The sequence below is a fragment of the Mobula hypostoma genome, chromosome 6 (assembly GCF_963921235.1).
Source record: "Mobula hypostoma chromosome 6, sMobHyp1.1, whole genome shotgun sequence".
Classification (NCBI taxonomy): domain Eukaryota; kingdom Metazoa; phylum Chordata; class Chondrichthyes; order Myliobatiformes; family Myliobatidae; genus Mobula; species Mobula hypostoma.
In genome coordinates, this window is record NC_086102.1 from 48307701 (window position 1) to 48325331 (window position 17631).

The 17631-nt window shown below is 43.1% G+C and overlaps 1 protein-coding gene across 1 annotated transcript in view; it reads left to right on the forward strand.

Annotated features, from left to right (window-relative positions):
- The window catches only part of mao (monoamine oxidase), a 181332-nt gene that overhangs the window by 144197 nt on the left and 19504 nt on the right, over window positions 1–17631 (forward strand). The window contains exons 10-13 of the mRNA XM_063050778.1: window positions 3738–3791; window positions 6826–6883; window positions 10906–11003; window positions 16584–16695. Of these exons, the coding sequence (XP_062906848.1) occupies window positions 3738–3791; window positions 6826–6883; window positions 10906–11003; window positions 16584–16695 (322 nt within the window). The remainder of the gene's footprint in view (window positions 1–3737; window positions 3792–6825; window positions 6884–10905; window positions 11004–16583; window positions 16696–17631) is intronic.

The window sequence follows — 17631 nt, forward strand, 5'->3', positions numbered from 1 at the left end:
GCGTTTGGGTAGGAAAGGAAGAGAAGGGTGCAAGCATGATGAGGGTAAATGGGATTAGAGTAGAGAAGCACGATGGTCCTTATGGATATTGGGTTATTGGACTGTTGTGCTCGAAGTCAGTGTTGTTTCCACACCATGCCTGCCTAACAGGCAAGTCTGGGTCTAGGCAAGGTCTGCGGGGGAACTGCTGCACCCCTGGGTCTCATGGGAACGGTTTAGGCTTCTACACTTTCCTTTGCAGATTAAAACAGTAGCCACAGGCATTCCCATGGCCCGTCCCCATGCCTGTCCTTTTGTTGCCTACATGGAATGGTTCTTATTCCAAACCTATTCTGGCACCTCCAACCCCCATCCCAATTCTTTACCCACCACATAAACTACATCAGTGCCTATTCCTGCAGAACTTGTCGATTTCGAAACCTGGATTATTCATTTTCAATTTCATCTCCTGCATCCCTTCCAACTTGGTCGACTGCATTCAATGCTCATGACGTGGTCTCACCTACGTGGATGAAACCAAGCACAGACTAGGTGACTGTCCTGCAGAGTTTCTGCAGTCCGGCCACATTGGTCATCTTGAGCTTCCGGTTGCACATTATTTCATTTCTCCTTCCCATTTCCACAACGACTTGTCCGTCCTTGGCCTTTGCCATTACTACAGAGAGGTCAAACTCAATTAGAAGAACAACATCTTATAATCCTAAACACAAGAGATTCTGCAGGCACTGGAAATCCAGAGAAGCACACACAAAATGCTGGAGGAACTCAGCAAGTCAGGCGGCATCTACATAGGGGAACAAACGGTCAATGTTTCAGGTCAAGACATCTGATATTCCGCCTGAGTAACTTGAACCCAATGCTATGAACATTGAGTATTCAATTTCTCAGTAACCAATGCTCTTTCACACACACTCACCTGTCCACCTAGTTTTATTAGAACATAGAAATCTACAGCACATTACAGGCCCTTCGGCTCACAATGTTGTGCTGACCACGTAACCTATTCTAGAAACTGCCTAGAATTACTCTACCACATAGCCCTCTATTTTTCTAAGCTCCATATACCTATCTAAGAGTCTATTAAAAGACCCTATTGTATCAGCCTCTACCACCACTGCCGGCAGTGCATTCCACGCACCCACCACTCTGTGTGGAAAAACTTACTTCCGACATTTCCCCCTGTACCTGCTTCCAAGCACCTTAAAACTATGCCCCCTCATGTTAGCCATTTCAGTCCTGGGGAAAAAACCTCTGACTATCCACATGATCAATGCCTCTCACCATCTTGTACACCTCTATCAGGTCACCTCTCATCCTCCGTTGCTCCAAGAAGAAAAGGCTAAGTTCACTCAACCTATTCTCATAAGGCACACTCTCCAATCCAGGCAACATCCCAATTCCTCATCCCATTCCACCCATGTTCCTTGTGCTCATGACCTGCCATCTGGTTCCACCTATTGCCTACAAGCCTGTTTCTACCCCTTCCCCCCCACTTCCATGTGCCCTTCATCATTTCCCCAGCTGGTCTCACCTAACACCGACCAGCCTCCCTCGCACTGCCACACACAGGTGGTCTTTCCTTTCCCTACACAGCTTTGAAGCAGAGTATCCACATGAAGTGCTGACGAAGACCTTTGGTCTCCATAGATTTACTTGACCTATGAAGTTCTTCCAGTAATCTGTTTCAGTTCCAGATTCCAGCATTTGCAGTCTTTTTTTTTTCTTTCCTTCTTAAAATCTTACTTAACATCTTTGAAAGCAGTTACTCACATGCCATGGGTCATTTTGTTGGTCTTGAGCCCCCTGACAATCTGCTGTTGCCTCTGGACAGCTGACAATTTGTGGCAGGGGACCACAGGGGTTAAAATCGCACAGACTACGTTAAACTCAAGTCAACCCCCCCCCCCCCGCCACTGTGAGTTAATGTTGAGGTTTCATCTTAATTTCTCAAATTCCAGCTTGATCATGAATAATCTGAACATTGTTAGCTGCCAGGCATTCTGCTATAGTTTATGCTTAAATTAATTAAATCAGTTTTGGCAGTGATAGTGTAATTCTATGTCCAGGGTAGCTGCCACCATTTGTTATGAATTCAGGCTGTGCTGTAGTTATTGTCTTGAATTCAGTGGTGTCACTAGGTACTGTAGGCAGTTTGAATGATTTACTCCTATGGAGTAGTGTGTTATTTCCATATTTCTATGAGTATGATATGGTCCGTGAATGTAATCTGCTACAGTCTTCAACTGGACTATTTTTCCTAACACGTGGTCAAAAAGTTTGAAGGTTGAATTAGCATCAAATGCAGCAAAGCTTGAATTAACTCATAATACAACTTCATTCCACAATATGAAGAATGTGAAAATCAATTATGAACAGAATCACAGTTATCCCAGGTAATAATATGAACATATTGTGGCTGTACATCATGAGATGCCTTTTCTTCACGTAAACAAACTCCTCTGCATCCTGGCTTTTGAGATAATGCTTTATAGGCCTCTTCTGCCTGGGTTGCAGATGCTGTTGAAAAACCTGCACTGACATTTTTCTTTATTCGTGGTTCTTCTAACTGAGGCACATGCCTCTTTGTGTTTGGGTTGAGCTACAGTTCCGCAAGGGCTCAGTGAAGTCATCAGTCACAGCTACAGAGGATTATGCTCGCCTGTCAGCAACCATTCATTCAGTCCATTGAAGCCTTCATATAATGGGGACACAGATGACTGCTGCATTTTGGCAGCATTGTGGGATAATGAGCATTTAATAATATGTTTTCAGACATCATAGGAAAATGAACTGCACATGGATACACGAGCTGAATTTCAGAGATGAAGTAGGAGGGATTGCCTTTGACATCACTGCAGCTTCGATAAATCATTAGGAGGAACCTATCACGACTGAAATCACTGGGGAGCATGTGTTAACTCACTCGTGCTTAGAATCGCAGTTTTCCAAAGGAAAGGTGACCATAGGTGTTGGAAGCCTGTCAACTTAAGACATCATTGTAGGAACTTTTTTTGAGGTCAATATCCCTGAATCAGCCATTTTCAGTTTTCTTTTATCATTGAACAGTCTTACCATGGTAAGCCCAGAAGTTGGGAGGAAGCTGTTTTCTGTTAATTCTAAAGCGTACAACTCCCATTATAATCAATTTGATAATAGATTAGCTGTATCTACCTGGAGAAAGATTTGGAGCTGAGACCACAGATAACCTTCAATTATCTTGCTGGTCAGGTGTGTACAAGCCACAAAACGCCGGAAGAACTCAGCAGGCTAGGCAGCATCTATGGAAGAGAGTAAACTGTCGACGTTTCGGGCCAAGACTTCCGTCATGTCTTGATGAAGGTCTTAGCTCAAAACGTTGACTGTTCACTCTTTTCCATAGACACTGTCTGGTTTGTTGAGTTCTTCCAGCATATTGTGTATGTGCTTGGATTTCCAGCAGCTGCAGACTTTCTGTTGTTTGTGTGCAGGCTAGCCCATTTTCTGAACATGGTGCTAAATCAGGAGCTAAGCCGATGTAATCTCTATTCTGGACAATTTACACTAAACAAGTTCAGCAAGATAGCCTTTCTAACCTTGAAAATTCTCTCATTAATTCTTCAGTACATTGATTCAGTGCTTTCCCAATTCACTACCTTGTGAAAAATTACATTGAAAATATTCGTGTGTGATTTTGAAAGAGTTTATAACAGCCTACATCAATTCAGATGCAAAGAACATCACTAATTCTACTCTTTCAGGTTCATCCTCGCTCGTAAAGCCCGGCATCTGGTAAATCTCACAAAGGAAGAGAGGTAAGTGAATTTTTTTTGAAGTCTTTGGAATTCTCCATGTGAAAGGACCATAGTGACTTTGTGCTGGCTATATTTAAGGTAGAAATAAATATTTAAATATTAAGACAATGGTGGGAGGGTGGTGATGTGGAGTTAATGCAGGAAAGTGACACTGAAATAAAGCATCAGACAGAATCCTTTGAAATAGCAAAATGGGCACAGAAGGCCATAAGGGCTATTTACCCACTGCTAATTTTTATGTTTTTTTATTAAAATTTAAACTTTAATACAATGTTTGATAATGAGATTGCAGTGTGAAATGTCTAGGCTCTAACCACTAAAATTTCCTCCTAACATCTCAGCATTTCCTTCCATATGATCCTATGCAAAGTCTGCGTGAAGTCACCCATACTAATGTGTCTGCCTTTGGTTTACTGTCAGTTTTCATCTCATTCCTTTCTGATGAAGCATGCTGCAAACTCTTCCTGCATGATAGTTAAATGCACTATGTATATACCAGAAATCATAAAACCTATTTTTGTGAAAAAAACTCTTCTCAATTTAATTTAATTTATCATTGAATCAAAGCACATCAGTTAGTGAGGCCTGCAACTCATGAAAATCTTTGACAGCTTTGTTGGTTCATTGGTGTTCACATATATTGGTGTTTTAAGTCATCATTAACCAATGCATTAAATTATATATTTTTCAGTCTGCTTGGTCATTAGAGTTTTGTATGACCAGTGGAACATAGAACAGTACAGCACAGTACAGGTCCTTCAGCCCACAATGTTGTGCTGACCCTTAAACCCTGCCTCCCATACAACCTCCACCTTAAGTTCTCCATATACCTGTTTCGTAATCTCTTAAATTTCACTAGTGTATCTGCCTCCACCACTGACTCAGGCAGTGCATTCCACGCACCAACCACTCTCTGAGTAAAAAGCCTTCCTCTAATATCCCCCTTGAACTTCCCACCCCTTACCTTAAAGTCATATCATCTTGTATTTAGCAGTGGTGCCCTGGGGAAGAGGCGCTGGCTATCCACTCTATCTATTCTTCTTAATATCTTGTATACCTCTATCATGTCTCCTTTCATCCTCCTCCTCTCCAGAGAGTAAATCTTAATCTCTGATCATAATGCATACTCTCTAAACCAGGCAGCATCCTGGTAAATCTCCCCTGTACCTTTTCCAATGCTTCCACATCCTTCCTATAGTGAGGCGACGCGACCAGAACTGGACACAGTACGCCTAACCAGAGTTTTATAGAGCTGCATCATTACCCCGCGACTCTGAAACTCTATACCTCGACTTATGAAAGCTAATACTCCATAAGCTTTCTTAACTACCCTATCTACCCATGAGGCAACTTTCAGGGATCTGTGGACATGTACCTCTGCTCCTCCACACTCCCAAGTATCCTGCCATTTACTTTGTACTGTGCCTTGGAGTTTATCCTTCCAAAGTGTACCACCTCACACTTCTCTGGGTTGAACTCCATCTGCCACTTCTCAGCCCACTTCTGCATCTTATCAATGTCTCTCTGCAATCTTCGACAATCCTCTACACTATCCACAACACCACCAACCTTTGTGTCATCTGCAAACTTACCAAACCACCCTTCTACCCCCACATCCAGGTCGTTAATAAAAATCACAAAGTAGAGGTCCCAGAACAGATCCTTGTGGGACACCATTAGTCACAACCCTCCAATCCGAATGTACTCCCTCCACCACGACCCTCTGCTTTCTGCAGGCAAGCCAATTCTGAATCCACCTGGCCAAACTTCCCTGGATCCCATGCCTTCTGACTTTCTGAATAAGCCTACCGTGTGGAACCTTGTCAAATGTTTTACTAAAATCCATGTAGATCACATCCACTGCACTATCCCCATTTATATGCCTGGTCACCTCCTCAAAGAACTCTATCAGGCTTGTTAGACACGATCTACCCTTCACAAAGCCATGCTGGCTGTCCCTGATCAGACCATGATTCTCTAAATGCCAATAGATCCTATCTCTAAGAATCTTTTCCAACAGCTTTCCCACCACAGACGTAAGGCTCACTGGTCTGTAATTACCCAGACTATCCCTGCTACCTTTTTTGAACAAAGGGACAACATTCACCTCCCTCCAATCCTCCAGTACCATTCCCGTAGACAATGAGGACATAAAGTTCCTAGCCAGAGGCTCAGCAATCTCTTCCCTCACCTCGTGGAACAGCCTGGGGAATATTCCGTCAGGCCCCGGGGACTTATCTGTCCTAATGTATTTGAACAACTCCAACACCTCCTCTCCCTTAATATCAACATGCTCCAGAACATCAGCCTCACTCATATTGTCCTCACCATCATCAAGTTCCCTCTCATTGGTGAATACTGAAGAGAAGTATTCATTGAGGACCTCGCTCACTTCCACAGCCTCCAGGCACATCGTCCCATCTTTATCTTTAATCGGTCCTATCTTCACTCCTGTTATCCTTTTGTTCTTCACATAATTGAAGAATGCCTTGGGGTTTTCCTTTACCCTACTCGCCAAGGCATTCTCATGCCCCCTTCTGGCTCTCCTCAGCCCCTTCTTAAGCTTCTTTCTTACTACCCTATATTTCTCAATAGACCCATCTGATCCTTGCTTCCTAAACCTTGTGTATGCTGCCTTCTTCTACCTGATTAAATTCTCCACCTCACTTGTCACCCATGGTTCCTTCACCCTACCATTCTTTATCTTCCTCACTGGGACAAATTTATCCCGAATATCCTGCAAGAGATCCCTAAACATCGACCACATGTCCATAGTACATTTCCCTGCAAAAACGTCATCCCAATTCAGACCCGCAAGTTCTAGCCTTATAGTCTCATAATGTGTGTGTGTGTGTGTGTGTGTGTGTGTGTGTGTGTATAAAAATATGTGATTTATTTAAAAATTTATTCAAGTATTCAGCTGTCTGCTCCCTGAAAGCTACATGACATCCAGGCCTCTGTTTTAATTTTTACAGGTCATTTAGTGGCATTTAACCTGGATTTTATTTTTATTTTTAATTTTTTTGTCATGCAGGCTGAAAAAGATCTGTGAGATTTATGCCAAGGTTCTTGAATCTAAGGAGGCATTACATGTAAGTTGTTTCTTCTTGCATTCATGTTGGTTTAATAGGTTTTATTTTAAGATGGGTTTTATTTTAAGACAGTCAAAATTAAAACCTCCCAAAGATGCATTTTACTTTAAAGAGAGGGACTTTCACAGTCTTTGTTCAAGAAAAATAAATATTCCAGGTCTTCTCTTTTACCACTGTTTTGATTAGTGCTGTGGTTTCAATCACAGCTCCAAGTATGAGTAAATTTTGAAGATAGGCTTTTATTTGCTAAGATTCTGTTAAAGGCCAGTTCTGGGGGGTGGGGGAGTCACAACTGGGAGGGTATTGAATCACCAATTTAGATATCCCTGACTTTATAACAGTCCTACATCCTGGGATAATGCGGCATTTTGTTTCAATGTGAAAATTCTAGTATCCCAAAACTCATGATATTTGGTCAAAAACATCTAAACACTTAAAATTAGATTAGTACAAGTATCTGAAATAATAAAATTACATTGATGTTTGGTGCTTAAAAAGTAAAGGACAGTAGGTGTATCTGTCTCTTTCCCCCTCTATCCCTCCCAGCTTTCATTGCTCTAACTTGCAGTGTGTCCCAGCCTCCAGTCCCTCCCCATCTCTGATCATCTTCCTTCTGCCAGTCCTACAAATCCTTCTTCCCACCCAAGTCTCTCTTCTCCACAATCTCTATTATTCCCATCCTTGTATCTTCATGCCCAGGCTCTCCCAACACCTTCTTCCCTGCTCCTCCATTCTTCCTACCCCCATTCTCTTTATCTTGTTTCCCACTTAACCCCTCTTTTGTCCAAATCCTACAATGCCATTCTCTTTTGTCCACTCCCCTATTCTCCCAATCTCTTTTTCCCTCTCTTCCGCCCTTCCTCTACTCCTCCACTCTTTAAACAGTTGCTAGTCAAGTGAATTGCCATCTTTGTCATCAACTCATCAGCTGTTTCAACCAAGTTCACTCTGTACTGGGAAGGGCTTTCAGTTATTTATTACTAACACCAAACATCTCGCAATATAAGGATAAAAGTCTTGTAATCAAGGAAAGTTATCCAAATTAGTTGATTATGTTGGTTGATAAAGGGATACCTATACCATGATGTACAACATATCATAATTAATACGTTATTAATGTCCTCTGAGAGATGACCTCCATACAGGTGATAAACTACAAAGTATTTGAACTAAGCTCCTGGAAGTAGTATCTCCACAAGGTCATCACTGTCCTCAGATTTATGACAAAGATATATCCTGACATCTCGAGAGAGAGGGGGAGACAGAGTGGTTCTGCCCACCTGGTAAGGTTGCAGCTGAAGCCCTATTTAGCAACATCAAACCCAGCAAAAGCTCCCGGGGGCAACAATTATATTTCAATCGGTCTCAGTATGTCTGTCGGTCAGGAAAGGGCAGATCCAGGGTGGGCAGGTAGTCATCAGAGTTGCGTTGACAGCAGTAAGTCTCCTAAGACCTGACAGACGGAGCCACCCAAGCTACATATCAGAAAGTTGCCTCAACTGCTGAATATTACCAAAAAAAATTATTTTTAAGAGTGGGGCACTTACAATGGAGATCATTGAGAGATTTAAGAGATTATCTTTAATTGTCATATGAACATTGAAACACTGGAACATAGAGTGAAATGCAAAGCCCGCATCAAATCAAATCTGCAAGGATTGCGCTGTACAACCCTCAGGTGTTACCAACTTCTGGCACCGACATAGCACGCCTACAACTCGCTAACACTAACCGTACGTCTTTGGAATGTGAGAGGAAAGCAGAGCACCCAAAGGAAACCCACATGGATAAGGCAAGAACGTACAAACTCCTTACACAGACTGCAGTGGAAATGAACACACGCTGCTGGTACTGTAAAGCATTACACTACTGTGCCACCTATATTGAGAAAGTTGGGGGTTACTTTTGATGTGGGGTCCAAATTTTCCAGCCCCCCCCCCCCAATTCCTTCCCCCATGTAGCCGATGTGGTTTTTAGTTTGTGTCCTTGGATCTGCCAGGGAGCGTTAAATCAATTGCCCTCCTCTTGACCCTGGACAATTTGTATGTAGGCCACAGAATGTCAAAAGCAGTGCTTTAAAAAAAATATTACTTTCAGTTGCAGAAATCCAGCTGGAGATCTGGGCACTGATCAGGCCCACAAGTTCTTCACTTCCGCCTGCCTCAGCTCTTTCCAACAGCAGCTGTACATTATCATTTTCAGTCTTATATCGTCCAATTACATAGAAAGTGAAAAAATCAGCAACTCACTGCCACCGGCCAATATGAGATATTCAAATTAGCCTGCTTGGCACAAAGCAGACAAGAAGGTGACTGATGGGACAACAAAGGTTCAATCACCCAAAGATTACTGGAATCAAACCAGGAGAAGGACAGGATGTTGTTGGATCACAGCTGGTATATTGTCTTTTTCCTTTATATCAGCTACTGAACAGGTTCTCTGAGTCTGAGCAGAAAAAAACGTCCAGTCTGGGAGTTTAAAGCGATCCTCTAGCCCCATCCATTGTATTTGCATGAGCATTATTCAGGCATGAATATTCCAGCTCAAATAGATCTCCTGCTGGAATTCAAGCACAAGCCAAGATGAGCAAGTACATCCTGGGCCTGTTGTGGAACTCTTGGCACTCTTGGATGAATAACAATCTCAACACTAAAAACAAAAATTTCTGTAAGCATTTAGCAGTCAAGTACATCTATGGAAAGAGAAACAATTAATGTTTTGTTTTGAAGATCCTTCATCAGCACTGGGAAAGTTGGAAAAGCAAGTTGGGTTTAATTTGCAGTATGGTAAATGATATTCAGGACAAAGCAATGGCATTGCTTAGTTGATGGATTAATAACACAGCTGAATATGAACAACTAAAGGGACATACTAATGCAAGGGTCTGAAAAGGACAGAAGAACATGGAGGATGCGAGAGACTCCAGAATCTGGAATCTGGAGCAATAAATTACCCACTGGAGAATCTCAGCAGGTCAAGCAACATCTGTAGGGAGAGGATAAACTGTCGATGGTTTGGGGAAAATCCTGCATCCGGACCCTAAATGCTGACAATCTCCTACTCTCCCCACACCCCCACCCAGAGATGATGACTAACCAGCTGAATTCCAGTAGCAGATTGGTTGTTGTTGTAGGAGAATATTGGAAATGACTTACAGGCAATATCTGTGGAGGGGGAAAATAGAGTTGATATTACAGGATCACCTTACAGCAGAACTGAAAGTGTTGAATTTGATCATGGTTCTGGCTGCAAAGTACTGCTTTAAAAATTAGATATTTCTCTTCAGGTCTGTTGGCCTCATTGGGAGATTTTGCTGGCCTGTACTGGTCAGAATGGCAGTGAGATGGAGATGAGTCAGATTGGGAGTGAGATAGAGAATTGAAGTGATAAGCAGTTAGAAACAAAGATGGTTTGCAAAGAAGTCACCCAAATTGCACATGGTTTCTCTGCTGTTGAAGAAACATTATGAGCAACAAATATCGCAAGTGCCAATGGTTGGTAGAGATGGTCAAGTGGGTAGGAAGTCACCAAGGGAATGGCCCCTTCAGAGTACCATCCAGAGGGGGAAGGGACGGTGCGTCTGGTGAAGACCAGGCTCTGGCTGGAAGGAGGGAGAATGAACCAAAGAGTAGAAAAATGATTAAATGTGGCCTTGAGAAAAGACATAGCTGTAGGAACTTGAATGGGTCCATACTACAGCTGTCTTTTGGTGGAATATTTGAAGCATTCTATTGGTTTTCAGTCATACTCATAACCCCTTCCTCATTAGCTCTGCTTCCATTCTCCACTCTCATGTTCATGTGCTCCATCATTGACTTCTTTTCTGGATTGTTTATCTTCATCTGAGGGGACGGATTCGGGACAAGCCCACAATTCCCACAGATCTCTGGTCTACAGTTCCCCCCACAGTGCGTCTTTTAAGGTCCACATATTATTTTCCATCTCTCTCATAACTGGCTCAATGTCAACAAGTTGTAATGTGTCACAGAACTGCACATATTCTGTCTTTGTCTTTTATCTAGCCTGTCCATTATGAAGAGAAGAACTGGTGTGAAGAGCAGTATTCAGGTGGATGTTACACTGCATACTTCCCTCCAGGAATTATGACGCAGTACGGCAAGTAAGTGCAATAAAGTTATCACCTCTGTCAGCTGTTGAACACTTGCTGACAAGTGAATGAATTCAGATCACGTCCTGTAATCTGGAGTGCTGTGGTAGATCAGTCATTCGATGTTTTCAAAGATGGGACTAATGAATGCTTGGACTCTTAGGGAAATCAAGGGAATATATTTAGCAGTTCTGTCCACGATCTCTATGAAAGAGGGAGCAGGTGCAGGGATCCCTTTGTTCCTCTGCTCCTATTTTTCCTACGCTTACTTTAAAGCAGAATTAAATGTCTAAGGATTCAAGTTTTTGACTTTATCCAGTGAAAGCAAACTTGTATATTTAAGAAAGACGTTATTTTTAGACTATGCAGTTCACCAGTTGCAGCATTTCTTGCTGTGGTTCCAAGCACACAGGAAAATAGCCCCTCAGGCCTGCCCTGTCATTTAATATGATCATGGTCTATCTGTAGCCTCAGCTTCTGTGCCATTTCCCATACCCCTCTATTCTTCAATCCTTCCAATGACCTAAACACCTCCATTTTGAATTCTTCTCATGATCCAGATTCCATCACCTGACAGGGCTGAGAGTTGCAAAGACAAGGGACACAAACACAAGAAAATCTGCAGATGCAAATCCAAGGCGAGACACACCCAATGCTGGAGGAACCCAGGAGGTCAGGCAGCATCTATGAAAAGCAATAAAGAGTCAATAATTCAGGCAGAGACCCTTCATCAGGACTGGGGGAAAAGAAGATGAGGTCAGAATAAGAAGGTCGGGGGAGGGGAGGAAGAAATACAGGGTGATAGGTGAAACCAGGGGATGGGGATGAAGTAACAAGCTGGGAAGTTGACTGGTGAAAGAGATAAAAGGAGGGAGGATAGGATATCTGATAGGAGAGGGTAGAAAACCATGGAAGAAAGTCAAGGAGGAGCACCACCAGGGCAGGGTGGACTTTGCTACATCAACGACTGCATTGGTGCTGCTTCCTGCACCCATGCTGAGCTCAACAAATTCATCAACTTTGCCTCCAACTTCCACCCTGTCTTCAAATTTACCTAGTCCATTTCCGACACTTCCCTCCCCTTTCTCGATCTCTCAGTCTCTATCTCTGGAGACAGCTTATCTACTGACATCTTTTATAAATCTACTGATTCTCACAGCTACCTGGACTATACCTTTTCCGATCTTGTTACTTGTGAAAATGCCATCCCCTTCTCTCAATTCCTCTGTCTCTGCTGCATCTACTCTCAGGATGAACCTTTTCATTGCAGAACTAATGAGATGTCCTCCTCCTTCAAATAAAGGTGCTGTCCTTCCTCCACCATCAATGCTGCCTTCAGCTGCACCCCTTCCATTTCATGCATATCTACCCTTGCCCCGCCGTCTGGCTGCAATACCAGGGATAGGGTTCCTTTTGTCCTCACCTACCACCACATTAACCTCCGCATTCAGCACATAATTCTCTGTAACTTCTGCCATCTCCAATGGGATCCCACCACCAAGCACATTTTACCCCCCGCAACTTTCCACTTTATTCAGGGATCACTCCCTATGCGACTCCCTTGTCCACTCATCCCTCCCCACTGATCTCCCTCCTGGTACTTATCCAGACATCCCACCCTACAGAAACTCATTTCAGGGAGGTAGCACCACCATTTCAGGGAGGTAGCACCCCCGTCTCCCGCAACCCCATATCCCCCACACCCCGTCGACCTCCAAGGGTGTATGTAATACTTTGTTCAGTGATTTTGTCTAATTTGTAAACCAAGTTGGGTATATGCAGAAAATGTGACATTAAAATATGTACTTATTTTATATTATCATGGACAAGGGAGTCGCCCTCCATAACTTCCACCATATTATTCTCCGTAACTTCCACCACCTCCAACAGGATCCCACCACTAAGCACATCTTTCCCTTCCCCCACCTCTGCTTTCCACAGGGATCTCTCCCTATACGACTCCCTTGTCCATTCGTCCCCCCCATCCCTCCCCACTGATCTCCCTCCTGGCACTTATCCTTGTAAGCGGAACAAGTGCTACACATGCCCTTACACTTCCTCCCTTACCACCATTCAGGGCCCCAGACAGTCCTTCCTGGTGAGGCGACACTTCACCTGTGAGTCGGCTGGGGTGATATACTGCGTCTGGTGCTCCCTATGTGGCCTTCTATATATTGGCGATACCCGACACAGACTGGGAGATTGTTTTGCTGAACACCTACGCTCTGTCTGCCAGAGAAAGCAGGATCTCCCGGTGGCCACACATTTTAATTCCACATCCCATTCCCATTCTAATATGTCTATCCATGGCCTCCTCTACTGTAAAGATGAAGCCACACTCAGGTTGGAGGAACAACACCTTATATTCCGTCTGGGTAACACTCAGGTTGGAGGAACAACACCTTATATTCCGTCTGGGTAGCCTCCAACCTGATGGCATGAACATTGACTTCTCAAACTTCTGCTAATGCCCCACCTCCCCCTTGTACCCCATCCGTTATTTATTTATATACACACATTCTTTCTCTCACTCTCCTTTTTCTCCCTCTGTCCCTCTGATTATACCCCTTGCCCATCCTCTGGGTTCCCCCCCCCCCACTTTCCCTTCTCCTTGGGCCTCCTGTCCCATGATCCTCTTCTATCCCTTTTGCCAATCACCTGTCCAGCTCTTGGCTCCATCCCTCCCCCTCCTGTCTTCTCCTATCATTTTGGATCTCCCCCTCCCCCTCCCACTTTCAAATCTCTTACTAGCTGTTCCTTCAGTTAGTCCTGACGAAGGGTCTCGGCCTGAAACATCGACTGTACCTCTTCCCGGAGATGCTGCCTGGCGTGCTGCATTCACCAGCAACTTTGATGTGTGTTGCTTGAATTTCCAGCATCTGCAGAATTCCTCGTGTCTGCGTTTTTTAGACTCACCTCAACATGTCTTTTACATTTTAACCCACCATGGGCAATAGAAAAGTCACTGTTACAAACAGTGCAGCGAGCAACACTCATTATTTTTGAGGTCGACTGTAAAGCCCACCCACAGAGAAAACTGATAGGTCTACTTAGCAGAGGTCCCCAACCTTTTTTGCACTGCGGACTGGTTTAATATTGACAATATTCTTGCGGGCGGACCGGCTGACCGGGGGCGGGGGTGTTAATCACTACCGGAATATAGGTGATAAGTCAACTATAAGTCACTTATAAGTGGCTAATACACTCAATTTCATTTCTGAAAGGGTTTATCTAATGAATTTAATATTAAACACACAGCATACATTTTCCTCGCATGAATATAGTGATAAATCAATTATAAGTCAATAGCAGCATAACATTTTAAGTAACATTTGGATATTAAATACACAGCGCATATTTTCCTTGTATGAACATACTAAATCATTTCAACACACCAATATCGCTGAATCAGTGGGAGCCCTGGGCTTGTTTTCCTGCAACAAGACGGTCTGTCTCATCGAGGAGTGTTGGGAGACAGCGATACTCGAAGGGGTTCCTTATGTCCAGTCTATTCCGCAATTTAGTTTTCGTTGCATTCATTGCAGAAAACTCCGCTTCGCAGAGATATGTTGGAAATGGAAGCAACGTTTTCAGTGCTTCCGTGGCTATCTCAGGATATTCAGCCTTGTCTTTGATCCAGAATACCGGCAGAGATGTTATGTCAAACATACTTTACAGCACACCGTCATTTGCAAGCTCGAGGAGTTGATCTTCCCACGCTGACATGGATGACGCGCGTGCAAAGACCTCACATACGTTCAAGTTCAACAGTGCGTGACAGGGAATGAGGAAAGCTGCAGCTTACTCATATCGTTTCATATCGCCAAATCATATCGTTTCCTCGAGGCCCAGTGGTTGGGGACCACTCTCAGCACGAAGGGCAACCAATCAGGATGCTTACTCTCCCTCTACCTCTCAAAAAAATTGATTTCCGGGATATTGTATATAATTTCCGGGCGTCAGGGAGCCACTATCAATATGCGGGAGACTCACAGAACTTCCGGGAGAGGTGGGATGTCTGCTTATCCCTGTAAGTGGAACAAGTGCCACACCTGCCCCTCGTCCCTCGTCCCTCCTCCCTTGCTACCATTCGGGGCCCCAAACAGTCCTTCCAGGTGAGGCAACACCACCTTTGAGTCTGTTGGGGTCATCTACTTTACCCAGTAACTTCTGGTAACGAACCCCCTTCATCCTTCCCCATTGCTTTTTCCCTATCTCACCTTTTTCCTTAACTGTCCATCATACCCCTCTGGTTCTCCTCCTCCTTCCTGTCTTCCTTGGTCTTCTACCCTTTCCTATCAGATTCCTCCTCCTCCAGCTTTGTTTTTATCTCTTTTACGAGTCAACTTCCCAGCTCTTTACTTTGCCCCCTCCCCTTCTCCTGGTTTTCCCCGTCACCTACTTCTTTCTTTCTTTCTCGTACTTCTTTCTCCCCTCCCCCCACCTTACTCTGACTTCTCATCTTTTTTTCCAGTCCTGATGAACGGTCTGTGCCCAAAACATCAACTGCTAATTCCTTTCCAGAGATGCTGTCTGACCTGCTGAGTTCCTCCAGCACTGAGAGAGTTGCAAAGATTTACCACCCTCCGCAAGAAGAAATTTTATGCATGTTAGTTTTAATGACCAGCCCTTTTCTCGTCGTTTTGTTCCTGTATTCAAACCTCCCCAACTAAATAACTTACCTCAGCATCCACCCTGATATGTTCAGTTAAGTTCTAATTTTTTTGAATAAGATCACCACTTATTCTTCTAAATTCCAAGGAATACCTGCCCAATCCATCTAGTCTCTCTCAATAGGATAACCCTGTCATCCCAGAAATTAGCTTGATGAATCTCCTTTGTACTGCATCCAATATTTTGTTTTATTTAGGTAAATGGGCCAATACAACACACAGAATTCCAGGTCAGGTCTCCCCAATGCCCTGTAAAATTGCAAGAAAATCTCCCTATTTTTAAACTCCAACCCTTTGCAATGAAACAAGTGGGGCATTCAAACAGTGGAGGCAGTGCTACTAGATCTCTTACAGTCTGAATTGAGGAAGGATTAGGTTAAGATTGCACTTGATTAGGTTTAGTTTACAGTGAATACGTTTCAGAGGAGATCTTGTACAGAGAGATGATGGTGAATGAGATGGAAAAGATTCATCTGGTTACTCTTTTAAGTTGCTTAGTAGTATAAGTGAACTTTCTTTCAAAATAACCTTGGAGCTGATGTGAGGCAGTTCTTTATACAGTGTGATCAAACTTGGAAGGGAGTTATTCCATCTGAATACAGGATGGTTCAAACAACGTTCCTTGAATTGTTTATGAACCAAAAGAGAAGAAACTGAATAGATAAATTAAAGTTGCCAATGGGCTTTCTTATCTGAGTGACATTGCTGTTGAGTGGCAAGAAATTAGAAGGTTCTTTGTTCTTCTCCTGTGGAGCATAGGAATGGGGAAGCACTTCGAAAAGTTCGAACCAATATGTATGACCAGTTACAAATACTTGTTTGCATTGACATGCTTTTATTCATGTACATTTCAATTGATTAACTATCTACTGCTTTGTATTCTAACCCACGTTATTAATGAATAATCTTGTCTTTGAAGGATCCTGAGAGAGCCATTTCAGAAGATCTACTTTGCTGGCACGGAGACGGCCACTGAATGGAGTGGGTACATGGAAGGTGCAGTGCAGGCAGGGGAAAGAGCGGCCAGAGAGGTAGGGGCAAATAAAACAAATACTGTATTAAAATCTTATTTTTACATTATACTGCAATTGGTTGAGGGAATTCAACCATGTGGTGATGTTATAGATTTCCCACTTAAGCTTTTGCACGAGTAGAAACATTTCTGGTATCGCAAAACTGAGACTTTTGCATGTGGCTTAAATGGGCCCTTACCACTGGTTTCACTTGTTCTGTAACTTTGGAAGATGGTGTGTGAAGGGAAATTTATGATCTACAAATAGAAGTTTCAGTGGTAATGCTGTCTGCTAGTATTAAGGATATATATTTGGGCCAAATTTCAGACGAAAGCATTCAATCTAGCCTGGCAGTCAGAACAGTGATGAACCGAAAAGCCAAAGTACATTAAACTGAGTTACTGTCAGTCCTCTCCGAAGTAAAAAGAAATCACATTTCTGAAGAAATCTCATATTATCTACACGACATCCATCCTTCAACCAACATTAAAAAAAAAACGGTTTCTCTGGCATTTTACCTGATTGTGGTTTTATGGGGCTTTCTGTGTGCCCAAACCTTGTAGTCACAGTCAGTGCAAAGGCAACCTTTTCAAAAGACTTTAAACAATTTGAAAATATCAGTAGAATCAAGTATGAGGGGCTCTTTCTGCCTTTATTCCATTCTGTTCCCCCTGAATGTCATTTAACAGCATTTTCCTAGAATCATTAAATTGTTATCTTCGCTTATATTTTAGTTCAGCCTGAACCCTCTATTCCATCTGGGGCAAACAAAAAAAGCTAAAGGTTGAGTTCCCCAAATCTGGAGATTGGAGTAATGAGGGGAATAATTAAAAATAATATAATTCTACAGAAAGAACACTGAGGCACTAGAAAGGAAGTAGCGAAGGATTGTAGGAAGATAATGAAGCATATGAAGGACTAATAGCAGTCTATAGCTGTTCACATAAGGAATAT